The sequence below is a fragment of the Hirundo rustica genome, chromosome 15 (assembly GCF_015227805.2).
Source record: "Hirundo rustica isolate bHirRus1 chromosome 15, bHirRus1.pri.v3, whole genome shotgun sequence".
Classification (NCBI taxonomy): Eukaryota; Metazoa; Chordata; class Aves; order Passeriformes; family Hirundinidae; genus Hirundo; species Hirundo rustica.
The window spans coordinates 9,421,241-9,448,909 of NC_053464.1; the positions used below are offsets into that span (position 1 = coordinate 9,421,241).

Here is a 27,669-nt window from a genome sequence, read left to right on the forward strand (position 1 = left end):
AGTTTTGGTGCTTCTCATTCCAATTTTTCACTGTATAAATTGTACAGATGTACTTGAAGAGACTGTGTTTCTGACAATGTAAAGTCAGACAGGGAGGGGCTTTTTCAGAGGTACAATTTGAGAGATGTGTTTACAGAAACCAAATAAATTTAAAACCTCTGTGAGAATAAAAGGGCTCAATGCTTATACCTGATCTTAGAAATCTGGTATTTGAACTCAAGGCTAGTTTAAAGATGTTAGCCACCAGTAGTCATTAATGGGAATTCTTTTTCCACACTTTTTTAATAGTGAGAAGCTTTAACAAGCCAGTTACTTTCAATGTAGTTCTAAGGTATTTCCTAACTAACTCGCTCCAATCTTACAGCACAGCTTCATTTTAAAGGGGAAAGCAAACCATGGTAAATACATGCAATAGCCATAGCAACTCTCTTGCATCATTCAGGATAAACATTGCTGGGTGCTTCTCTGCGCAGTTAAAATCACCATATTAACATATCCCAGAACTCTTGTTTTTGCTGTATGAAATATTCCCATTAAGGGAGTAGAATAAACATGTATCCTCTGCTAAATGTTGAACATTAAAAAACATATTAAAACAGGAGCTACTCACCCTTCAGCAATGTCTCTTCTGAAAGCTGCTATCAGGTGACCTTTTGATTCTAGATTCAAAAAACTTAGTTTTTGTTTGGTCTGGGGGTCCTTGCTGCCAGAAGTGATGGTTTTGAGGAAGAACGTTACTGTTATGGGCTGTATTCTGAAAAGAATTGGCAACCCTGGCTGATACTCTTGAGTACAAAATTAATGTGTATTTTTTTTTTCTTGACGATGAATGCTGAGATCATATTGTCCCTCAAGGCAAGCATTTAAACAGAAAAAAAAAAAAAAAGGAGAGAGGAAAAAACTGAATATAATAAATCTAATAAAGTTCCATAAAGTTTTGGCATGTGGTTAGACCTCCATGGCTAAGAAAGTGCTATCAGTGCTCCCTGCACATCACTGTAGGTTCCTCATGGCTTTTGGAATTTGTAGTGAATTGTAATCTTTGTCTGTCCAGGATGTTCCAGCCACCCATTGTGACACTGATGTGATACAGCCTTAATTACTCATATTGTCATCACTTTCAGATGGTTTATCAGTAGTTTTACATACATTTATATAATTGGGAATGATACCTGCAATGGGGAATGCTAAGGAACTCTGAATACTTTTGCAAATAAACTCAGAAATAGACATGCTACTCTGTGCATATCCAAATCCCTTCCTATTGAATATGAAATGCTTTGAAGTTGGATTTAAGTTGGGTGGCCTATGACTTTGTGGTAGTCTCTTTGTTCATCTCATACTGTAAAATTTTGTAAGAGAACTCATCTGTACAGGAGCCCAAATTCCCTCTCTGCAAATCTGAGATTGCCAGAGGAACCTCTTACCAATTTACACTCATCACAACATTTATCTTCCAGTATGTTTCTTGGCTCTTGCTTTTTCTGGCAGATACTATAGCAATTTAAAATTTTAAAAACCCAAAACCTTAAACCAAACACAACTACCAAAGATTCTGCTTAAGATATTCACATTTCTTAGATACTTTTTTAAAAGAGGATGGAGTGCTTTACCTTAAAAAAACCCCCCAGTTATTGGATGGGGTTTTTGTTAGCAAGAACTGTGGCATGTTTGTAAAGTGCACTTGTAAGTCTTGAAGGTTAGGAAGTGCTTTGTCTCTTTGTTACCCCAAGTATTTTTTAGACATATCAAAATACTCCTTTATTTATCTTTAACCTCATAGTTCAAAGGAAAGAAAAAAACCCCAAACAAACAGATTCTGGAATTCTTTCAAGTATAATGTTTTGTTAAAAGTGTCCCCATGGGCAAAGGACCAAAACCAACACAGACCCCTTGCTCATTGAACAAAAAGCCAGCAGCAATGACAAGCAGGATGTTTTTGATGCTCTTTGTTGTTTTGGTTTTTTTTTTCTGGGGCTAGTGGCTGAAGCCCTTAATCACTTTAGCTGGAAGTTATTCACAAATAACTCTTCTGAGCTCAGTAATCCTGTCTTGCTTTCTATCAAAAAACCTCTTTTCTGCAGCAGGGATTCCTAAATCACCTCTCAGATCTTAGCCTTGCATTCCAGGTACTGCGTGCTGACTGCAAGCACGTATGACTTGCTCCAGAGCTACAACAGTTACAGCATTTCCAATTTCTGCCTCCTTCAATATAAAAACATTTAAGATTAAAACAACAAAAAAATATATCATGATGTTGTATAGCACCTTCTTAAGGGTTCGCTTGTACCCCTTCAGATGTTTCTCACTTTAGGTCAGGTTTGTAGATGCTGAATCTTCTATCACACTGAAAATCAGAGACTAGCACAAAAACTTGCCAAAACAGAATGAAAATTCAAACCTTTTTTTGAAGTTGGACAGCCTTCTTTTATCTTCTGTTCCTTCTAGCTGCTTTCTGAGTGAGAACATCTGTACAGACTACAGCAGGTTTCAAGTCCTTCACTTTGATTTATGGTGTATGTTCCCAACAATCTGTTGCTTAAAATAAAAGCTGTCTGGTCTGTGTTGTCACTGTCAATCATAATTTTCAGATCTCTTCCTCACATTTTCTTTCTGCTTTATAATCATCCGTTTGCAGTTGATAGCTGTATCTTCTGCTTTCCTTCTATTTAGCTAGACTACTTACTTGCCAATGCTGGCAAGCAGAAGTCTGCAGAGCTTTTCATCACAGGATATTCTGTTACAGTCAGTTCATCGAGATTTTTTTGCTACTTGCTCAATTTACAGTTAATTCTAATATGTTTTCATTAGGTATTCATAAGGAGTTATAGGTATTCCTGAATGGATTTTGGAGCAGTTTCTCTTTCATCACATAGGAAGTGGTTTTTCTGAAGGCCCCTATTGAAACAGCACTGACCAAAGGTTGGATTCCATTTTGTATATGGCTATTGTTACTATAGCTAATATAAAAGAACGCTTTTTTAAGTGAAAATATTTCTGATCAATCTTTGTTATTCACACATACTTGTTAAATTCAGCAGGTGATCTGCCTGGGAGGGCTCTTCTGCCTCCCAGCAGATATTCCAGCCATGGTCAGATAACGTGATACACTACATGACTCCTCTCAACCTAACATACAAACCTGAGAGGCAAGGAATAAACTCATGGAGAAAAAACAAAACAGAAAGACCAACCAGTTAAAACAAAGTGTTTTGAACATATTCTTGGTTTCATTTGATAGGCTATTTTGCCATAAACATGGGATGAGACGCTATGAATTAAAACTTGAGTCAGGAAGCAACCTAGATATGACTTTCCTTTATAACAGAAACTGTCAAGTAGTTCAGATCACATAGGGAGGGTGGGGTTAACTAAGGACTGGGAATGGGTTCAGAGGAAATAAAAGAAGCACAAATATTTTACAACCTTTTTGTGGAAAAGGAAAATCACACTTTTATTATTATTCCTCCAGAGATATTTCTGTTGGCTTTCCAGCCCTACATGCACCTTACCAGAATGCCACCTGGAGAAATCAAGATTGAGGTATATTTTGTTGCTTTGCTTCCTTTTTTTTTTGCATTTCAGAAAGTGTAATCAATAAGAAAAGAAATCTGATAGTAGGATTTCTGTGTTTAAGTACCTTAGAGTGGTTTCAGTAGGACAAATCACAGCTCCAATCCTGTAATCCAATCACACAAGATCAGTACTGATGTCTCTAGCCCTGCTGACTTAATCAGAGCTCTGGAGCTGAGGATCTGCCTGTGTGAGCTGAGCTACAATGCCCAGACTTGGTGATTTATGGGAATATCATTAAATTTAGCCTGGGTTAAAAGTGCAGCCCTAAGCACAGCAGAGTCAATGTGAATCTTCCCAGCCATTCAAACTGAGACAATATCCTGTTCCTGAAGCGCCCTGAAATTCATTGCATACATACCAAATACTGTACTCTTCAAAGAACAGCCATCTTTAAGTGTGTTACCCTGAAAGAAAGAGACAGAATTTACCATCTGACAATTGTAATAACAAAATACATCATGTTTAAAGTTATAGCAAATGGATGGTCTTCTAAGAGAAATCTCCTTGGCATTCCAGTTTATAAAATGGTAACATTTGCTACTTTGTTTGAATGATGAAATTGATAACAGCGTTGAATAAGACTTTTTACAAACCTTTAAGCTCACTACTGCTTTTTAATCTTAGATATTCTCACATGACCTGCTCAAAGTAATTGTTAACATGGTTATTAAAGCTTTTTATGAAAAGGAAGTGTAACTTCTTTATTTCCTGGAGTACAAAATTCTAATTTTTTCCTTTCTCCGCTACACATTGCTTATTTGGGACATGCTGGGTCTTGTATTACTTTGCTTGATGTTGGTGCTGTAGGTAAACATAATCTTAGTATTTTTTCTACTACTATTGATCAAGAAAATATATTGGAGCATATTCCTGAAATAGTGACTGAATGAAGTCACACCAAAATTAATTAGAAAGTCCTTACAAGAAATTAGGCTGTTAGAAAAAACAGGAATATTTTCACAGCACCTTTTCTTATCACAGTTTGAATAACAATAAATTCTTTTTTCAAATTAATCTGGCAAACATTGTTATTTTATATAATTTCTTGACACTGTAAGGAAGAATGCACAGTTATTTTGCCACAGTTATTCTAAATGGTGTTATGACTGACACATTATTGGCAGAGCAGTAATAGCAGCTCCTTGCAATTTCCACTCAGAACAGAAGACAGCCCCATCAAGAGTAAATCAAATTATTCTGGGAGAATGTCAAATGACATCTCAAAAAGTTGCTGTTGTTATCATGGTAAAGAATTACTACAGAAATGTTAAACAATTGTTGATTGTTAGCAGAAGGGGAGGAGACATTGTTCTAATGAGGCAGACTCCAAACTCAAAGGTGGAGTTTGTGTCTAAACTTTTACTAAGGGGCTCTGTAAGGAAATTAAAGAGTTCCCATTATTCAAGGGACTGTTGAATGTGAGTGGACAAGCCTCTGTGCAAAACTGGACTGAAACCAAAGCAGGATGTCCAAGGAGCTTTGCAGCAGCATTCTGGGAGTCTTTTGCTCATCATGCTCCCAGCACACCTCTAATATTGTGATCTAGAGATAAAAGACCGTTTCATTCACATAAAATGCGAAACTGTAGTTTTCCTGATTGCACGTAATAACTATAAACACTTATATATAAACATAAACAGGCATTAATATCTGCTTGTTTAGATCAAGGATAAATTTCTGTGCTTTCCATAAACGATTAAAAGTGCAGTACAAAGAATGGAAACACTCCCCAAGTGTGTAGCCGTAGGTGCTGCATTAAGCATGGTAAAAGCACACCTTTCTTTGCTGTTGTGTTATTCTGGAATTAATACAGACCTTCCAAAATCCCATTGTGATAAAGATATTGCTTTACTCATTGCCGTTGCCTATGGTCAGCATTCTGGAGTAACATGTTTTATTGATTAGCAGTTTAGATTTCTAAGAATAAAGATTTATCTGCATTTATCTGTCATTACTTGCAGTTTCATAATCTAATAAAAATATTATTGTCTCATTTCTAATAGGTTCAAGGCAGCATTTCATTATTTTAGCTGAAGATTATGAAGAATTTATCTCATTTTAATTCATAACAGAATATCCCAGCTTTACTAAAAATTAAAATGACATTTATAGAAGGGAAAGCTTTGTACAAATTATGCAGGAAGTCCACACCATTTCAGGAAAAAGCAGCAGCTAGAAAAAGAACTGCCAGGCAACAGTACTTTGTAAATATGGAAATTCCATAGAAGCTATCAGGAGACTGGAGATTCAAATATAAGAAACACATAAAAATACTTCACGGAATGATTTAATGCATGGAGGAGATAACCACTCTTGTCAACAAGATGAAAAGGTTTTAACTGTGAATAAGACAATATTTAAGAACATAACTAGTACTTGGCAGTGTATTTATCTTGCAAATGTGATTAAGATGTTGAAAAAATTACCTGTTTGTTTTAATTGTAGTTATCTGCCATCTTGTTTTTCAGGTTTGGAGTCTTTCTTAACTGCTAAGCTCTGGAAAAGCCTTCCAGAGTAGAGAGCAAGGGCAAGATTTTGTTAGTCATGAGAATTTAGCTGTGCTCATTATCCATGTTCTACTGGAGGCCACTTCCAGCAGGAATACCAGAATGCAGGCCTTAGCAGGCCAGGGGGAAGAACATCCTTGCAGAAAATAATTCATTTATTCCCAGCTGGTACAATAACTGAACTAAGTATCCCAGATCCTCATGCTTTTGAAGTGTTCTCCACCAACAGCAGATTTCAAAGACTCCTATGTGAAAGTCTTTCAGGCTTAACTGTACTGTCATTCCCTAATGCTTTCAATTTTTCCACACAAACATAACAAGAAATGGAGAACAGAGTCTATTTAAAAAACTTATTCTTTATCCAGTGTGAAAACATTGAGCAGTCCACATTTACTTCAGCAGCTTTGTGCGTTAAAACTGCAGTAAAGTGAGTAACGTTTTATAAAATATTCTTTAATGGTTTCACTATTTTAAAATACAATTGTTTTCATAGTATAGCTCCATCATCATTGTTTAATTTTGGATATTTGGGAATTCCATATAACCTGCTGAATGGCACACTTGATTGATGCAGACATCTGTAAGAGGACAGCTGTGCAAGTGAGATTTCTGCTATTTGAAAATATAGCAAAACTTTAAAAGATCCACATTAAAAGGAAACAAAAAATGTTTAATTTCATTACTTTGTAAGACATTATTGTTTCTATTGTGTTTTGTACACTAAGTCGAATTTTTTTTTTATGTTTCATTCCTTGTTTAGTCCAAAGCATGGCAATCTGCCAGCCAGAGTTTTTAGTGATAAATTCTGCTATACAAAGCAAAAGTTTTTATATGTGAGGCCACTTCCTTCTGCTATTTTATCATCTTCCTGGTTTTGTCTGTTTTCAATAAATGCCTTTGTATTTTCACATCTTTTATATGCTTGTATACACAGACACTTTCCTCTGTATTAAAACTGATAGTTGCAAGTTGGTAGGGATAAAAAAGACAGACTATTGACTTAAATTTCATTGCATTAATACACTGTATGAATGCTTTAATGTTACAGTATTAAAAGATCTTAACATTGATATTAAAAGTATTTCCTGAATTTGGCAGTAGGGTGGAGAGGCAAGGATGGTGTTTCATAATAAGGTTTTAAAATGGAAATAATCTCTGGGTACAGCTACACTTTAGTACTACAGATTGGCACATGAAAGCTGGGCTCTCACAGTGAATTTGCATTATTTTAAAGCATCTCAAATTTAAACATATTGAAATTTAAAATCTAAAAAGAAATTACGGTGGAGGCCAAACATCCTCTTTTATCTGTCCCAAGGGGCTGAATATTTCTGTCTGAGGAGAAAAATCTAAAAAATCTCCTCAGTAAAGAGAAGCAACAGAGAGCCCTGCACATACAGTAGAACTTGAACTATCTTGAGGGAAAGGAGAATTTGAATTTGGTCAGAGGAGAAGCATGAGATTGGAGGCGAAAAGTTGAAGTCGCAATGCAGCAAACTGGAGAAAAGCTTCTGGAACTCACAAGAAAGCAAAACTGTCCCTGCTGTCCCTGCCCACTTTAGCAGTCTGTCCTGAATTCCTCTTTCCCACAAAAAGATGTTACCGAGGGTGTAAGCCACAAATCATTATGTACCAATATTTTCATGAAGACCTTTTTTGTTTTTCTGCAGACCTATTGTTCTTTTACAATCATATTAATAGACTAAAAATAACAAGGGCAGTTCTACCAGACTTAAATTACAATTCTGTTTCTTAAGAATTATTATTTTTTACTGCACTGATTGAGATCACAGAAATCTTTTTCTGACCACAGAGGTATAAGGTACCAAATTCATCCTTCCTGTAACTGTACTGAGGTAAATGGAGTTACATGAGGAATTAATTTGACCTGTCTCCTCCATTTCCTTGGAAAAATTCTTTGTTTTAGCTCTTGCCAAGTTTCATCTTGGACTCTCTCTTGCTTAACATCTTTTTGTACCTGGTGAGCTTTTCTTTCTTTAAGACTGTGAAGAGAAATACAGCAGGGGAAAGACAATTAAAGTGAGGGTCTGCTTTTTAAATTGAAAGTATACTTTAATTATGGTAAGAAAATGCCAAAATCTTTTCATTTGGTATAGATGTATATGAGATTATTCTTACATCTGTGAGGATATGAAAGGTATAAAACAGTACATATAACCATGAGAGGACAAGGATTTAAGTAATGTTTTTCTGCCTAAGACCCATGTGTTTATTTTAACTGCAACAGCCCCAATAAACAGGGACCTTACTGGGCTAGAGACAATAAGAATTTAAAATATTACACATCATCTTTTAATGAAGAATCATTCCCTTTCCCCTAGACTCAACAGGTATATTCAAAAATAGCCTATGACCGAAGCTGAAAGCCTAGTCTCAGCAGTATATAACTGCAATTTCATGATGCAATAAATTCAATTTTTGGATGGCAATGTGGCATGAAATTCTTTGTACAAACTCAACCCGGCAGTACAAAGTTATTTAAAACGCAAAATCCTCAAAAACAAGGACTGGTGAGTGGTTTTCCTCTCGATGGTTTTACGTTAAGAGTTGGTATAATCTGTCCTAAAAAGGACACTGCCACTAAAAAGCCAGGATAAAGCTTCGTCTAAACAATGTAACTCACAGCTCGCTAACACTGACAGAAATGCAATTACATGTTCGTATTTAATCTTGATCAATTTATTACCATTAGATGATCTAGGATTGCACAGATGAGACGTAACAAACGTGTAAGGCTGAGTATAGGCTCAGCTTGAGAAAGGCTGAGCATGAGGGATCAGAAAGTGAAATTGATGGAGAGTCTGTGGTTCAGAATAAGGTTATAATTATGCAGGGATATTGTCCCCACAGACAAACTTACAGTCCAGCAACCTCCCTTCCTTCTTTCCACACCATCTGTGTGTCGCAGTTTACCAGTGCTGCAATTGTACCAATGCAACTGTTTGTGGGTCCAGAGCATGAATTTAATCAATGGAGCAATTCTGGTTAGAAATGATTAGACAGAACTTTAAAAATCTGGATTGAGTGATTTGATTTATAGTGTGGCTTCACAAACAGCTGCACAAACAGCTCAGAGGCCACAGTAAGTCAAAATCATTAGTTGCCAGTTCCTGCTCCTGTCTGAATTTATGGTTCCATATTTATTAAACCCAGATTTGTGCAGTGCTGACTAGCCAGCAGCAAGCTCTGAGCCAGCTCATGTGGAGATACACCATTGCATTTCACTCACTGGTGAATCAACAAGAGCACCTGGTGTGACCCTTCTAACGCTGTGTGTCATGAGCGAGTGCAGCTTGTCACTTGGCTGCCACCTGTGCCAGGGGATGCCAGCCCTGGTACACTGGGACTTGGCTGAGGAGGCTTCTTCAGGCAGGGAGAAGGAACCGTGGGGGCTCCCATCCATCAGCTGCTGCCATGTGCATGCAGCCAGAGCAGGACTCATGCATGCTTTGCATCCTACAGTTCCCACTGTAGGATGAAATAGGAATTCTAAATTCCCAGGCCTTGGTGAGACCGGAGAGTGGTATGTGAGAATCCATCTAACCATGCCAAGCTGGAGCTAGCCAGCAGAGGGAAATTCAGACTGCGGCTTCTTCTCAGGGTGGGAACAGCCTGGCCGTAATCAGCACATGCTCCTTTGAGAGTTAATTTACATCAAGTTCTTTCCTGAGATAGAAAAACCCTCTCAAGCTTCATGCAAAATTCCATTCATGATCTGTTTCAGCCTATGTCCTTTGAATCCAAGCCCTCTTTTTCTGTTATTTTAGGCCCAGCTTTCATGCTAGAAAGCATCCTGCTTGTGTCTAGTACTGTGCATAATTAATACAGGTAGAACAAGTTCTAATGCAAAATGTATTTCAGATTAGAAGCATTAAAGAAATGGTGGACCTTTGCAATTTTTCATGCATTTTGTTTTCCTCACTGCGACTTTGTGTGGTTTTTTCCTCAAATGACTCACGAGTGCCCCTATCAGTGTTACACAATGGAAACAATCACTGCCTTCCAAAACCAGTAATATTTGATGCTAGGAGTAGATAAAGCTCATTTAGAAATCTTTAAAAAATCACAAACCCTTAAACGTGTCAAGAATAGGAATTTAGAAGAAGCTGCAAATAAAATTCAGGATTTCAAAGTTAATCTGAGAGAAACCCCTGCAAAATTCTTAGAAGAGAGGTACGTTTATTCTAGGGGGTTTTGACTGTTTTAATGGAACTAGCTTCCTATCCATACAAAAAAGCACGATTCATAAAAGATGTTTGACTTGCTAAGCTTTAGCTTTGATGTTCCCCAAAGCAATATCAAATATGTGCACGTAAAATTTTTTGGGCCTAAATGAAAGGTACAAGCACTTTTGAAACCTTTGAGACAACCAGCAAACAGGATTTTCTACAAAAATGGTTTTCCAGCTGAGAAAAATATGATAAGTGTGACAACATAAACATTTTAAGAAACAATACATGGCTAAAACCCATCTGCCAGGCAGAGGAAGTCAAAGAGTTTGCCTGAGGGGTTTAAGAATACCAGATTATTCAAGTACTGATAAATAAATGGAAGAAAAAAATGGGAAAAAAATAAGACATGCTGATGGACTAACAGTTTCCTGCATGGAAACTATTAAGCAATACTTCTTAAAAAATAAAAACTGATTGTCTAGATTTGAAACAAAAGTATTCTTTAATACAATGGCTGGGTATCAATGACAGTGATTCTACCAACAAGATGCTGTTTTAGGAAATGTAATGCACCATTTTTCTAAAAATGGGAGAGCATCTCTCTGAGCAAGTTGTAAAATCAGTCAATCAATTCTAGATAATAAAATACTGCACAACATCTGTATTGTTTAAGATGCATCTATATTTTTGGTATTGATCTATATTCTCTAAGAATGTATTATTAGGACTGTACAGATATCCATGTCTCTAAGATTAACTGTTCTCCTTCAGAGTAACTACCCATCTTACTAAATCTAACAGAAATCACACTAAGCCAGACTTGCAAGCTAGTGATGTCTCGTTTACACAAGAAATGGAAATACCTACATGGAGGTGACTCCTCCTTAAGTAAGATTTCCAAGAGTCTTCCTTCCAACAGTAATGGGCATTATTCCATCTCCCTGTGGCTGACACTGACATCCAGTCTGATGGCCCAACAGTTAGTTTACTTCTTTCTGCATTGAGAATATTCAGAATTTTCTTATACTTGAATACAATATTATTATCGGCGTATGAACATCCTCAGAGCTCATGCTTTTGATTAGAAGTAAAAAAACTTTATGAAATCTGTAACAGTAAAAATTTTATTTTCATTCACTGCTCTTGGAATCTGGTTCAAACTGAATCCCACAGAAATGGCTTAATATTTAATGAGCTTTATAGACCACAAAAATGTGATGTAAGGGTTTCAGTTGTCTTCACTGGCTCTCTCTATAGAGACAAATGCCTTAACAGATGTGCTCCTCAACCCTTAAAATGAAAAATGACATGATAAATTACTTCTTAGTGGAAACTGAATTAGAACAGTTACTGAACTATCCAAAGAAGGAAAAAAAAAAGGAAAAAAAAAAAAAAAAGACAAAGTATATTACCTGAAAATTCAGCAAGTAACCACATTTATCATTGAGGAATCAACCCTGCCAACAGCAGGTTTTGGAGAAAGCCCAATTTTCCACTAAAAATAATTTCAACAGACCTGCTATTAGACTATTATTTACATGAATGACAGACTACAAAGTTCTTCCAACACAGAAGGTTAGACTCGTGGATATGAAACTGGCAAAACATACTGGTGGTAAAAACAGACCTAAGACTATAGAAGACATTGCAAGAAGGAAAAAAATATCAAGCAATCCTGAGAAAACTGTTGATTGAAAGTCTCAATATGATGAAGAAAAAAATAAATTCATATGTACCTCAAAACACAAGAATGATCAAAATTCCAGAAAACAAAGGAGATGTGACAAAATAATTCACATGAGTGGGAGTTTGTCTTGGAATTTGCTGAGATTGTAACCTGTACTGCTTCTGACATCTTTGCTGGTAAGGAATTACCCTGTATTTAATGATAGCAGAGCTGTCACTGTTGAATTGCTGAAATCCAGGAGGAGTTCTGCTATGGTAGAACTGCTATAGCTACGATGTAGAACTGTGACTGTAATTCTTTACTTGATTTTACACATTTTCAAAAAATCTACTCCTGACCTAGTTAGGTTTACAGCCAGATATGAGCTTCACTTTTTACACAGGAAAATGAGGCAACAGGGTGAAAGGTTTGATCTTAAAAGTTTCTGTGACACCTCTCACCTACAGACTGAACACCTTTGTCCACTAAAACACCTTGTACACAGAATTAACAGTTTTATGCTTAGAACACTTGTAGGATCAGGCCCATGCAAAAGTAATTCTATTTATGACACACACAGCACGAATGAAAATGTTTTAAGGAATATCTGCCATCCTTTCACAGACACACGGCCTTGTAGACGACACTATAATTTCAGTACTCTTTTGTACTATGCATCATTAATAAGTCATCCAAGTAAAGCAGGACTCGAAAGAACAGATCCTTCTTGAGACGGGATTAAATGACATATATTTCAGAGTTCTAACACAGTAAGATATATATTCAGCAAAATACTGAAAATTTCCCTGTTCAAGTTAATAATGAAGGTGTAATAAAGAACATTTTCCATATCCCATGAGTTTGGAATTGGATTTCACCAAGAAGTTTCCATTAAATATTGCAACTGGTCACTTGTAACTAGGACAGACATTTCTCATATCTTCCTTGCATCACAAAATAATTTTTCTCTTTGCTATTAATTTGGAGAGTTTTAAAACCAGTATTGCTTCCATGAAGTCAACAGGAATTTTGCACTGAATGGGTGGGAGGAGGACTGTTTTCCACACTTCCCTCTCCCCTGCTATTAGAATTAGTGATTAGGCTTTTTTATTTTGGACTAGAATTTTCCTTGTAGCAAAAGTATAGGAAGGAAGGAAGGAAGGCAGGCTGACAAACAGAAACAAGAACATAAAAGCATACACTTTATATAAAGGTGCAAAACAACACAAATCAAATGAAAGCAAACAATCTGTGATTGCTTATAAAATTAGAATTTTTCTCATGTAGCAGATTCTCCACTAATGTAAATGAACAGTTTGCTCAGTGTGCAAAAATATTCAGAGCCCACTGTCAGTTCATCTGCATTAAGACTTATTTTAAACCATCCTGTAATGGCACTTTATAGACATAATTTCAGAATAAATCTCTTACCAAGGTGATGCTTCTGTTTTATGTAATTATATTCTTTTTATAACTAACGTACTAAACTTATAACAATATTTAATTTAAAATATGAAACACAAAAAGGAGTATTTTAAAGGTTTATGATTTTTAGATGAGGTAGAACACTTTATCACCAGAGTAGCTGTCAGAGCCAAACCTCAGCTCTCAGTGAAATGGGCTGTACTAACCACCTATAAGCAGCAGTGGCAAGAGGTGAGCGCTCCTGACACAGCTTCCTAGACAGCGCTCTGTCCCATGCTAGCCTACAAAAGGAAAATGAAAAACCCGGTATTTTCCTGTTGGCTGACCCTTTCCTTCCACAGCTTCCCTTCGGAATAGAATTTTGACACGAACGGTTTTTAAAAAATAGTAAGAGGTGGTACCAAGGAAGGAAGGAAGGAAGGAAGAGTGATGTATGCCAGTATACTTGTACTTACCTTTCCAGATTTCGGAGGCTGCTAATATCCGGACACTCATGATAGGTAACTCACTGAGGATCTTTACTGAAGACTAGAGACATCCCACAGATGCTCTGGCTCCTAGCGCAGTAAGGAGAGTCCTTTCCGTTATCCACACAATGCTCACCAACACAAACCCCTGCACCGCCCGTGGGGCACAGTCCCACTTCTACACCAGGCTCTCCATGGCCCCTGTGGCAACGGGAGCACGCAGCACAGAAGAACAAGGAGCAAGCAAGAATCAGCATAAAACATGCAGAAACATCAGATATCTCGGGCTCTTTTCCAGACACTTAACTCACCTCATCCCCCTCCACTACGCTGCTTCAGGCCAGTTCAGCCCTCACCTTCCAGTCTCCTCACGCTCTCCCCCGCTTCCCTTTATAACCCCCCAAGGAGTCTTTAGACCTCCACAGACGAGGCAGGGGCTCTGCAGACATTTTCTGGCTCTTGCAGACCCCAAAACACGACCCGAGCAGGCACGAGCCCAAGTGACTCGACCCACGCTCCTCTCGCTCCCGACCGCCCGAGCGACCCCCGCCAGCCCCCGGGCAAGTCGCTTTAGGGGCCTCAGCGCTGCGGGGCCGCGCCGTGCGGGACCTGCCCAGGAGGGAACACCGCAAAGGGCAGGCGGGAGGGAGAGAGGCTCCCGGGCGGGAGGGAGAGAGGCTCCCGGGCAGGAGGGCTCGGCCGGGGCGCTGAGGGGACAAGCAGAGCAGAGCGGGACGCGACCCCGCAGCGCGGGGGCGGTGGCGGAGGGGTCGGGCGGGGCCGCCTCCCCTCCGCCCCCCGCGGGTCACATGAGAGAGGCGGGCGGCTGGGCCGAGGCGGTGGTGGCTGCCGGGGCTGAGGCTGGGTTGGGCGGGGAGGGACGGGGTGGCGGAGTGCAGCAGTAGAGAGCGGCGGCGGTAGTAGCGGCGGAGAAGGACAAGGAAGAAGAAGAGAAGGAGGAGAAGGAACAGGAGTGGCCGCGAGGCGCCGAGCGAGTGCAACGAGCCCCGGGCCTCCCTGAGCCGCGGCCGCCGCGGAGCGCCCTGCCCGCGGTCCCAACATGGACGAAGAGGGTGGTGGAGGTGGCGGCGGTGAGTGCGGGGTTCGTGCGGGTGGAATGCGGCCCCTCGGCCGGCGCTGCGAGCGGCAGGACAGCAGGAGCCCCTGAGAGCTGCCGCGGCCCCTGCCGCGCTGCTGCCCCGTCCTGCCCGGCGCCCCCGGGCCGAGCCGCACCGCTGTATCGGCGCTACGGAGCAGTGCCCGGGCGGGCGGGGGCCGGGCCACAATGGGGGCTCTGTGTCCCGCGCTCGGGCAGGGGCTGGCGGGGCGCGGCGGGTCCGGGCGCTCCCGGGGGTGGCAGGGCAGGGCAGGCGGGTCCCGGCCCCGGCGCCGTGACAGCCCCGTGCTCGCTGCTGCAGCTGCTCCTCCGCTGCGAGAGGGGAAGGGGCAACGCGTAAAAAAGTACGCGTTTGGCGGTGTAAGAGCGAAGAAAAGAGTAATTAAGCCCTGCGAGGGCTCTGTTTGTGTGTGTCATCTTAATGGAGGCTCCGTGATAATCACGGGGTGGTTCAGCCAGTTTAAACAAGGTAAACTGTTTCCAAAGGCAGCGGCGTTAACCTTGCCAGATACTACTTTTAGAAAATCCGGACTCGCGTGTTTGGGGAAGCTTTTATTTGTATTTTTTATCTTTCGGAGACCGGCTTGCGCGCTGCCCCAGTTTAAGGCACTGCAGACGTGCCACACGCTTCTCTCCTTTAATTTATAATGTGTTTTGCGAGTGCGTGTGTAAAGCTGCTGCCTGAAATAACCAGTTCTTGTGTATCATCAACGATAATGGTGGCTGGGCAGGAGCTGATCCTGCCCTGAGGCAGAGGGATCGACTGCCTGGCCTGCCCTGTATTCAGTGTGTCTGTGGGCGTCTGTGCCGTGGTGGTGCAGAACGGAGCGATGAGGGTATCTCTTAAACCAAATGCTAAACAGGCGGCCTTTGAATGCATTGGCTGATCTCTAAATAGGTAAAGTGAGGGCTAAGCATTGTATGATTAATAGTTGCGCGGTACTTGCTAATTCCAAATATAATTACCCAGAACTCGGAAATCAAGAGGGTGTGGTGTTTGTTTTGACAACTTGAGAAAATAATGCTATGATGAATCAGAAAAATGATTCTTCAAGCAGTGGGTTGGAAATGTGGCCATTTCTCAGCAGGCATTTCTGCTTGTTTTGAGAGTGATAGACTTAACTCTTAAAAAAAAATCTGAAAAAGGAAAGCAAAAGACAAAGCAAGCGAGTCCTGAAAAGTTATTATTCAAAGCAGTTGAACACTGTAATTGTAAAGAGCAGAAAACTCATTTAACTCAAAATATGTTTTTTTCACAGTATTCTGGACTTGCATCTGTAGTTAAGGGAAGTGAGCATGCTTGTTACTTGCACTAACCCTGTGTAATATACTACTTAATCGCGTGCAAAATGTAAACTAGAAAGTGGACATATTGCTGAATTAATCTTTCATAAGATGTTAAGCATTTCAAAGCTGGATTTTCATGGGAGGACAAATACTCAGGACCTGGGGACAACACAGTCTGTATTTAGCTAAATGCTACTTCTATATGTGAAGCCAGATTTGTACCTATAGCGTGGAAGTGAAACTAATATCACTTTAATAAACATGTTGCTTTTTGGGGGCAAACTACAGTATAGTGTATGTTTGGCTTCATTGTAGAACAATTGCAGACAAGAGTGGAAATTTTGTTTTGCAGTTGGTGTATCTGACATTTTACTCTGACTTCTTAAAGTATTACACCTTATTCTTGAATAGAGGCCCAGTCTCGCTTTTTCTTATGGAAGCTGTCAATTTGGAACACCAGGATTACTTAGGTCATGATAGGAAATGTGTGGATTTGACAGCCTGTTTCAAAACATTTTATTGCTGTTGAGTAATGAGACTTTTGATACCTGAGCAGTGAGATTCCCTTTGGAGCCTGACCAGGGCAGGACATTGTAAATCCTCATAGAATTGCTATTATTGAGTGGGAAGCTCTTAAAGCTCAGTTTATCACTGCGCACAGGTACTTTAGGAAGTATGCAAAATTATTTAAGGGCTGCACAGAGTCACCCTAATTAGAGACTTGAACTAGATAAGCATGTAAATATCTAGGACATTAAAGTGTGATTCAGAAGGTAAGCTGCTATTCCCAGTTCAGCTCTGCCTGCTGTGCTGCTCTTCATTTTGATTTACATCCTATGCTTCAGTTCTCTTATTTGTCAAATAGGGTCAGTTGTTTTACCACCTCTGATAAAAACTGTGAATGAAAACAGAGCTGTTTAAAGTTAGAATTTATTATCTCAGAAACACTCGATGGAAAAGAAATGCTAATTAAGAGAATTGTTCTCAGTACCTCCTTTTCTTTTGTACGTGGAGCCCTTAACAGGGTCGTGCATTTATGTTACACAATCCACTTCCACACAAGCCTCCCATTGATTTCAGCAGAGGCTCTGTGCATGGATTATTGATGCGATATGATCCGAGTCAGTTGGTGTTTGGCTCAACTTTCTTTTGTGTCGTGATTAAAACATCTCTGTGGTTTGCTTAGTCCAGGAAATTTCTCCTCCTCCCTTTCCCCACTTGGTTTAAAACTACATCTTGTGTGATTTGAGTGGCTTTTCTCCCAGGCTCACAGTTCGGTGGTGGTGGTGCCAGTAGCCGGGACCCTCGCGTTCAATAGTGCTCTTGGTGTGGTCACACAGTGAGCGAGTGATCCTCTGTGAAAGGTCAGCATGTATAAACAGTCAGTGCTGCAGGCACAGGATGGGGCTCCTGTTTGTTTTCTGAATTTGACTCTAGTCATCCGGCGGCTTTTCAGTCCCCCCCAATTCAGTTCTGTGCCATTCCTCTAGAAACTGACTGCAAGATTGGGTACTTACCAGCTTCTGTGTGTTTGTTTACACTGTTGTCTACAAAGGGCTCTCAACAGCCATGCCAGAAGGTTAAAGTCCTGCTTCTACTTGACAAATAGACCAAATTATAGCGCTAATTATGGCATCGAGGTTTCCCTACTGTTCCCCAAACTCTGTGCTTTGTTTCTGAATGTTGAAGCTCTTCTGGGATAGAGCAGTTGGGTTGCCAGGCTCTGTTAGTTGCTGGCTGTGTGCCAGCGATGGTGCCAGGTAGAACGGTGGGTCTGTGACGAGGACAGAATGTAGACAGTCCTTCATTCGGAGAGACACCAAGAGACCAGATTGTGGCACAGAGGACCCAGGAGAGTGGATTTGCTGCCAAACCAGACTTAGCAGGATGACTTCTGTTCTTCTGCAGGGCAAAACAGTTACCTGCTTATAGGTAAAAACTGTTAAATGTAACAAATGACCCAGATTTTTCTTAGGAAAAAGTTTTAAAATTTATTAAAAATACATATTTGTATTTCAGATGTGAGCAGCCTCATCTCTTCTTTCCGCGTTGTAATATCTTTCGAAGGTAAACCTTAAAGATATCAGAGGCCATGAGGCCACCTCATGATTATAGACATTTGCTTTGCATTTAAGACTAATTCCACATGCTTTCTTGTTTTATGAGTTTCTTTTATTATAAACAAATGCGTTTTAGTGCAGAAGAATGTTTCACTCCCTACTCATCAAAATAGATAACTTGTACAGGTAGTTTTAAATAAAAGTTGTCCCAAAAGTCCTTCAGAGGAGGGCTTGTAGTTTTAAATAGTACATCAGGGAATTCCCACGAATATAAAAATGCACCTGAGTGCTGGACTGACCACTCAGCTTGGTTCTAGGGAGTGAAAAAGGGCAGATACAGAGATAGTTTATTTATTTATGTACTTTAGTTTTTTGTCTTCTTTTGCCAGCCAGCAGAGCTCTGCAAGTCTCTTTTTTGCTAAACAGATATTTCTTCATGCTAAACTAATCTCGTATTTCTTCGGATTACCTGTCAGCTCAATAGGATCTTAATTTTTAGCCCAAAGCCATTTAATCTGTTATCACTGCAGTAAAAATGTAATAGTAAAGTATTATCAACAATGTTGTGCATATCGGTTATTTTTGGTGGTGTCAGAAATTGTACTTGTTAATTGCAGTAACTTATTAAGTTTTTCTTAGCCTAATGTTTGATATTTTTAGCTGTGACTTGGAAGAAAACATGAAATTTTTGCTGGTAGAGTTTCCAGAGGTGGTTGGTTGCCAAGCTTGATGCATTGTTATATAATGGTATTTGGTGACAGGCTCAGCAATGGAAGCACGCCATGGATTTAGGGGAGCAGTGTGCCTGTAACAGCATCTGTCTGTACTGTTGCACATGGGAAAGAAAGCTGTAGGATTTACAGGCAGGAACAGAGTGTATTTTGCAGAACAACAGCTGGGAATCACTGTAATAGCCACATGAAAGTGGGGTTCCCGTGGGCCACTGTTACCAAATAGATATTGCAATCTTTTAATATCATGGGAGTTCCAAGAGCTTTCACAAATTGAAGGGCTGCAGAAGGTGAGACAACACTGTGATTTTCAAGATATATTCTGCAGTTCACATCAGATTTTTCAATCCCGTCATATTTGTTGCTTCCTCTTCTTTCTTTTTAGAATTTTGAATGCTTTTTCAAGGGAAAAAAAAAAAAGGCTTTCTTAATTTTCTTCCTTTTACAGGGGTGTCTGGTGATAGTACAAGGGGTAATGGCTTTAAATTGAAAGAGAGTGGATTTAGATTAGCTTGTATGTATAATGATTCTTCATTATGAGTGGGGTGAGACACTGGCACAGATTTCCTAGAGAAGCTGGGGCTGTCCCATCCCTGGCGGTGTCCGAGGCTGGATGGGGCTTGGAGCAGCCTGGGTTACTGGAAGGTGTCCCTGCCCATAGCAGGGGAAGAGAATGAAAAGAGCTTTGAGGTCCCTTTCAACCCAAACCATTCTATGATTCTGCTTGTCATCTTTTTGTCCTGTAAGTCTCTCTTTTCCTAGTCCAATGAAAGTTTGAAAAGCTTTAAAGTGTTTCACTTAAACCGTAGCTCCCTCCTATCTGCTGCAATATTTTGCCCCATTTGTTTCCCTCCCAATGCGAAGATGGTTTAGTCTGGTTCTTTATACACCTCATCTTTGACTCCAAGGTTAACATTTGAACTACCACTCATCTCTTTTCATTGTTGTAAGTCATTGAACAAGATGTTTGCAGTCGCTCTCTGAATTCAGAATACCTCCTAGAGGTTTACCCTAGGTTCTTCCACACTTGTCCTGACCCCTTGTACTCAGAACATTCTTTCCGTCCTCTTTGTACTGCCAGCTGCCTCTGCTGTTTACTATATTTTTCTTTTTGAAATCTTGACTTTTTTTTTTTTTTTTTTTTTTTTCTCTCTTTGACTGTTCTCTCCTCCTCCTCCTGTCTTGCTTTTTTTTATTTGGAAAATGATCTTTCTTCTTCCAGCTTTTTTGGTGAACATTTGCAGGATCCCGTGCTTGCTTTAACACTCTCTTCTTCTCTACATCTTGCTTCTGGATAACCAAATTTGCAAATAAGAGTGGAACTATTGTATTTAAACTGATGATTCACAGCATATACTCTGTGTGCTCTGGATCCAGTACCATCTGTCCCAGCTAAAATGTTGGCTTGTTTGACATCTTAAGATTGCGTAATTGTCATCTTAAGCTTAATGAGTCTGAACAGAGCTCTTAATGTTGTTTCCACCCACTTCCTCTCTTTGATGTCTTTGGACACATGCTGGCATCCCGAGTGGTTATTGACAAGTAAATAGTAAGATGTTGTAATTTATTGCTTCTTAAAAAATAGTCTGTGGAGAAGTTGTAATAAAAATGGCAGTGAAAGGGCAATGCAAGAGTATTGACATACTTATGAAATAAATTATGTTTTCCTATGCAATGTTAATTTTCCTGTTTGAATGCACAAATAGATTTAATTTGTTTATGGGAACATGTTTTCTGTAGACTTCTGCATGGGACCAGCCACCACACAAGTTAGCATTTTGTGATGATTGAGTATAGATGTTTTTCCTTCTCTTTAAAGTAATGTGATAGTTAATGATTTCTTCTTCACTTTCTCTCCCTGCAGTTCACAAGTACTTAAGCATTATGAAAGGATAGCACTAATTTTAGTGAGGAGCTTAGACCTAATGACCGTGTGCTTCATTCACAGAGGATAAAAATAAATTCTCAGCAGCTGGATTGTTAGGAAACCCTGTCAATGTATTGAACTGTGAGGCAGGGATCCCAGGGAAGTGGAGAACACGTGGTGTTTTACTTTGTTTTATAAAAGCAAAAGAGAAGTTGTGTGAACAGATGTGCTGTTGGCATTTCTGACTTCTTCACTGTGTGTTCTTTTAGAGCAATATGTTGTACAGGAAAGGTGTATGAATGAGGTAGTAAGAGCCTATTTATTCATGTCATTTGTATAATTTTAACATCTAGCAAATGGTTTTTAATTGCATATGACTTCCTTCTTTTAATTTCAACAATTTCATGGGAAAACTTGGTATTGCAAATTTTTTTGGACAGCAGTGTTTCCTCTTAGTGGGATAGACATACAAAATCTGCTAGAAAGCCATGTGTTTTGTGGTCCTCTGAGATTTGCCTGAAGAAGGAAATGGCTTGACCTATTTGGTTGCTATGAAGTAAAAACATTCTTGTTCTCTTTTTTTTGTGAACATCTGTGTCACATTTATTTCATTACTTTCCGAGGTTCTTTAAGCACATTATTTGCTAATATGAAGTTTTATTTAAGGAAAGTAGAGTGATACATAGCTGCTTCCACAATTTCATTGAATTTCTGATGTCTGCTTTTAAATAGGTATAAGTGGGTAGGTTTTCCAGTCAAAGTTGACATGTTGAAAGGCAAACACGACTGTTATCTAGTATTTCCTGGGGGAAAAAAAGTGTTTGACAAATTCAGTAGGATCTCATGGAGTTCGCAGGAAATGTTGCTTTCTGGAACTTCGGGAAATCTAAATCATAATTTCATCTGGGATCTGAAGGTTTTGATTTAATTTTTCAACAGCTTGGCCTTCTTAGTGTGATTTTAGTGATTACCCTCATGTTCTGGTCTTTATTATAAAAAGAAAGGTATCTTATGCCCGGTATGTGGAAGAATTCAAACTCATTCTGTTATTTAGCAGCAAAATGGAAGTCGTCCCAATAAGGGTAGATTTTATTGACTGTATTAACAGTTCTTCTGAATTCCATAAGAAAATTCTTCAACCACAGTCCATTTGTGAAAGTTAAATCTGAATTCAGATCTAGCTTTTGCTGTCATGCCTAAGGGGATGGTTGGATTTTTTAATGTAAGTTCTTAATTAAAGAGGGAGAAATCAGTGTTGATTTTTAGATGAAATACGTTGAGTATCATAACAGAACAAAAAAGTTGTGTGAAAATGACGGACTGTGGGTATGGAAGAGGCTAACATTAACTGTGGGAATTAGTTTTGGTGGCTCTTCTATCCAGCTGCTAGTTCTCACACGGCTTGTAGGAACATCATCTTCTCAGGCAAATTAGATGGAAATTGAGTGCTGTGCAAGGTGTACTTTGGCAGGAGGAGCTGATTGGTAGGAAAACAAATGTGGCCAATGTCTCCTGTGCTCGCTTCTGTTCTCACACACATGCATGTACAAAAAAAGGCTGAAGAAATTAGCATATGCAAGTAAGGCAGCTGCCTCACACTGTTTTCTCTAAGAGGAACTGTGAGATGTAATCTGTTCGTGAGTCAGCTCTAAGGTTTTTATACAACTGCCTCATTAGTGTAACTTCTAGAATGCAGATTTTAATTTTTTTTTGTTTGTTTTAATGTTTGATTAAATTGCAAAATTGATTGCAAAATACCATTGATGCTGTTTTCTTGTTGACTTCCAAGTATTCAAGAGTCTATTTGCTGTTACATTTTTGCTTTCAAGTACTGTAGATATCATGTTCCTTAATAAGGTCCTTGTTTAGCTCACAATCAGTGTTGTCTAGAGTCAAATTCTGACATAAACAGATCCCATTGCCTTACTTACGAGAGGAGGAATTCTCAAAAGGGGTATTTGTAGTTGCATTAGTTCCTATAAAATAAGGAATTATGGTTGCTTGAGGCAGTGTTTCTTATATTCAGTGGTCAGATTCCAAGTAAGTTTTTTTCTTTTTTGTCTTTCTTACTCCAGTAAGTTTGTCCCAATGAACTTCCTGCCCAGTCATTCTCTTGCACCGAGGAGGAATTTTCCCACCAGACCGTGTACTCGGAGTACAACTTTGACTGCTTGCAAATGAAATTTTTGAATTTGTAAAGCTGCTGCATGTTTTTGTTCCTCTGTTGTAGCTGCCCAGCCAGGGGATGCGGAGGAAGGTTTTTTTCCCCAGGAAGTTGAGGTTAAACCACAGTGGCCGTAAGAAGAGATGGTGGCTCTGTTAAGGGGAAACTCCATTCCCAGGGAAGAACTTTTGTAAGTTAAATATGTTCTCTGACCATGAAACCCCTCATGTGTACAGGACAGGTCCTGCACAGGAACATTCTCAGTCTTGAGAGACCAGAAGGACCTGACCCCTCTCCTGTACATGTGCAGTGCTCCTCTGGCTCTGATCCAGGCAGGAGCTGCTGTGTGCAAGCCCTGTGTGCTGATGATCCATTGTAGCAGATCTGTGAACAGATCTCTGGACTTCACTGCCTGGGGTAGGTGAATGGGCCTCTCTCTACTGCTTTGTGGTTCTCCCTTTACATTTTTTGCATTTTTGATTCAAATTTTTTAATTTTTTTTTTTTTTCCTTTTAACTGAAAGGGTTCTGCTTGGTACCCACACAAAGCAAGCGCTTAATGTTTGCCTTCAAGAGCCTTTATCAGGCTGAAATAATCCTTGCTATAGTCTTGTATTTTGTAAACCTGGTATATACTAATTGGGGAAAACTCACTTTGCATTTGGTATGTGTCACGTAACCGCATAAATGAGTTGTCCTTATTATGGAAGTATATATTCATTGACTCAAAAGTAACTGTGTTACTTTATAGACCTTTTATTTAACTTCTTCTGCTATTCAGTTTTGACCTACTGTAGCCTTTTAGTCATTACAATTATCATGTAATGTAGTAGCAGCGTTTTAAAGCAGCATCTAACATGCATCTGGGGACAGGGAGAGTATCTGTGCTTGTGTTCCCACCATCTCTTATCAGTTGTGCTGCTCTCCCTGATTTGCAGTTGGCAGGTTTTGTAAGTGGAAGTTGAAACTGCTGGTAGCCAAGGCTAGTCAAAGTTTAGGGAATTGGCTTTTGTGTCTAGGAAACGTTTGCAGTCCCAGAAAGGAGAGATTAAAAAGTTCTACGTACGTGTGAATAGTTTGTTCTTTGTGTAGATGTTGCTGATTAATTCTGTAATTTCAGAATTCTGGGAATCTCAGGCTGAGTCTTAAGCCTGTATTCTGTGTATTATGTGCGATCAACCTTTCTAGGCAGCTGACATTTCAGTTTGCCGTACATGCTTTAGCAAGGATAGATGAATGGAGCATATGGATTTGATTATTTTTTTTGGCTATAGGAAGTGGATTTTTGTGCATTAAATATAGTAACTTTCTTTTTTTAAATATGTGAGCGGAAGCCTCCCCGCTCCCAGTGATTTTTTTTTTTTTTTTTTTTAATAGGAATACATGTAACTTTCTTCACTCTCATTTTGTGCAATGTAAGCTGGAAAGACTGCAGTGTTTAGTCTTGGTCTTGTACCAATAAATGACATAGTATCACATGAATGTTTTAAAAGATTAGGTGATATTTTTTAAGAGCAAACAAAAAAAATAACAACCTGGTTTAAGTCCTTCTGCTGTGAATTCACTGAAATTCAAAGTAAAGAGACTATGCATTATGTTATTGTTCTTAGTCTGCTGAAAACTTATTTATTTTCCTTTTCTATCTTCTACCTGAGTAGTAAGCCTAGAAAAGTAACATGTGTTATGAAGGGGAAAGGTTGGGTGAAATTGGTAATCCAAATGAAGTACAAATAATACTCCCAAGTTTATAGAGCCTGTGGGTGGGTGGACTTGGCAGATCAATTCGTTGTGGTATGTTAGACTTGAAAGAGCATATGGAGATGATTATTTTCTGGCGTTTTGTAGTAAAAGTTTTTGAAGAAGGAAGTTTTAATTTTTTCTTTCTTAATATTTTTTTAGAAATAAGGTAAAAAAATAGGAAGAATAACATGTTTTGCATTGAGTAGTAAAGTAGTTTGTTGTAGTAGCATATGAAAAGAACCCAATTTATTTAGAGGTAAGCTTCTAAAAGAAATTCTCCTACTGTTTTCCTATTGGCTGTCTTGTTTTCTGAAGGCAGCCAAAGATCCTGCGCAGCTGGGACTAATACAGGATCCAGCTGTAACTTTTTTTATTGTTGTTCAGATGTCCGGTGATGGTCAGATCTAAGTTATTGTGTGGAAATTCAGTAAAGGAAAAGGGTAGGGTGGGAAAAAAGTGACTCTCCATAAAAGTATTCCAGTAAAAGCAACAGGAACTAGGAGTATCCATTTCAGAACTCTGACATAAATCCCATCCTGAAATACTTAAAACGCCTTCAGATTTTGCTGTAGACTTTAAGTCATCTAAGAGTTTTTTGGTTAATTTTTTAAACAGAAATGAAGTTAACTGGTTGGAATGGGAAGGTGCCTGTTCTTTCAAATTACTTAATGGAAGAAGATGCTATCTTTTCATTCACAGTACAACGTTTTAGTCTCTACTCTGTTTACAGTATTGGTGCAGTATGTAATGCTACCACATGGAATAGATCAACAGGTTTGGTTTTACTAATTTCACCTATACTGTGTTTTACTGCTCTTTGTTTTACAGAACCTAAGGATGTAAGAAGGGGAGAAGCCTAATACTTTTCTATAGAATTTGGTTTACCTTTGGTATATTTGGTGCTTCCAACTCTTTTAGGTATTTACTTCCTTTCCAGATCTTCATTCTGAACTTAACTTGCCGAGGGATTCCATCAAATAGCTACCTGAATTTCAGAGTTCTTTTGCTGTTATTCCAAGTCTTTTGAGTGTCATTACTCAATGAGTTTGTAGTTACTCTAGTCTAATTTAAGAAGTCTAATAACAATAGTATACAAATTATAAGTCTTGATTGACTGAAAGATACTTCAGAGAGTGTTAAGTTATATCCCTCAATACTGACAGGGACATGAATTTTAAAACATAACCTGCATTCTGCATTTCTTTCCATGTGCCTTCATTGGTTGTTGATATTAATTTTTTTTTTTTTTTTTTTTTTTTTTTTTTTTTTTTTTGAAAGAAAAAAATAAGAAAGGATGAAAAGATTTATGGTGGGTCTGTTGGCTGTGGAGTAGCCTGGCACTTTGCCCCTCAGTGCTAGAACAGAACAGCAACAACATATTTTCCTTCCTGAGCAAGTAGGAGCTGATCTCTCGCTGCAGAGTAGAAGAGAAATGTGGATGAACACTGTGCTTTGAAGACATAACACCTCTAACACAAACCAACTGCAGTGCAAAAGCATATGTGATGTCCTTCTTCTACATACAATATTTTAAATTAATACCATGTAAATAATTCGCCTTTTTTTTTTTTTTACATTTGCAGGGATTAAATACTACGTTTTATTCTTGTTTAGTGAGAATGGTAGTCAGAGTTCTTTTCTCCCAATTTTGAAAGGCTGTGATATTTATGTGAATTGTGAAGAGCCTAAAGGAATCTCTTTCACTTAATTGTTTTCTTGAAGTGCAGGTCAGCTTCCAGTGCATTTTGCAAAATTGCTTTTTGTAGACTGTTCCAGTGTCAAAGACCATTAAAATGGCTTAGAATGAGAAACTTGGCTTACAGATTTGCTTTAGGATGTTTTGGCTGTATCCACGTCACTTTATAAAGAAAATTAGGAAAATATTTGTGGATTGAGAATAAAATCTGCCAGCTAAGTTAAGAAATTCATATGATAATATCTTGCATCTTGGAGAGGGAGAGAACACTGCACTACAACTATTACTGTATTATGTTTTTCTCTGGAGCTCATATGGACTTAGGACATGGTTTTCTAATGTGATGGGAGAACATCAAAAGGTCCTTCTCACATTGGAGGCATAATAGTGCAATTCTAGTGAAGTTTTGGCTTTTCACTACCTCATTTTACATTTTGAAGAAAGGGTTTCCTGCTGAACAAACACATGTTAGTCTGATAGCATTTTCCTGTATTTGAATTGTGAACAGTCAAATGACTCAAAAAAATGTATGTTGAAGTAGATACAGGGTTTTAGCATAGAATATGTGCATACAATAAATCTATTCAACTAATCAGTCTGCTTCCTTTTGCTCCCACCCCCTTAAAGCTGGAAGTTCATCGGCTTCTGCTACTATATCTAGCTTCCTCTGGAGACTTTCTGGGGTAGAGTTAACAGTGGTGGCAGGCATTAGTGAACAATGTCGTGATTATGTTCTGTGGGTCTGTATAAGTTGTCATTTTCCATTGCTGCTATTTCTAATGGAAAATATGTCATCTGTTTAGTATGAGTGTATTATGTGTGCCGTGCAAAGTTGCATGCTCCAGGGTTTAGTGAAAGCATGTACATCATCATTAAATCAGTATAAAATATTTCTAGAATTCATTAGCGACCAATTTGGCATTTAAAATGGAAAATTTATGATAAGGTTTTCATTTTCCTAGGTTCTTATGGCTAGGATAGCACAGGATGGCTAGGCTTTCATTGTTAGTTAGCTCGTAATTAATTATGCTTTGGGGTTCTTTAGTGCATGTTAAGTCATTGCTTTGAGGCACAAAGAATGTGGAAGAATTTAAAAAAAATAAGATGCTTTCATTTGTCTTATCAGTTGTGAACTTCATGACAAAAAACTTGCGGTCAGATCTAATGGAATCTA

The 27,669-nt window shown here is 38.9% G+C and overlaps 1 protein-coding gene across 1 annotated transcript in view; it reads left to right on the forward strand.

Annotated features, from left to right (window-relative positions):
- Window positions 1-14,707: 14,707 nt before the first annotated feature.
- CYTH3 (cytohesin 3) overlaps window positions 14,708-27,669 on the forward strand; it is a 49,428-nt gene continuing 36,466 nt past the window's right edge. The window contains exon 1 of the mRNA XM_040078893.2: window positions 14,708-14,925. Within this exon, the coding sequence (XP_039934827.1) occupies window positions 14,895-14,925 (31 nt within the window). The 5' untranslated portion in view covers window positions 14,708-14,894. The remainder of the gene's footprint in view (window positions 14,926-27,669) is intronic.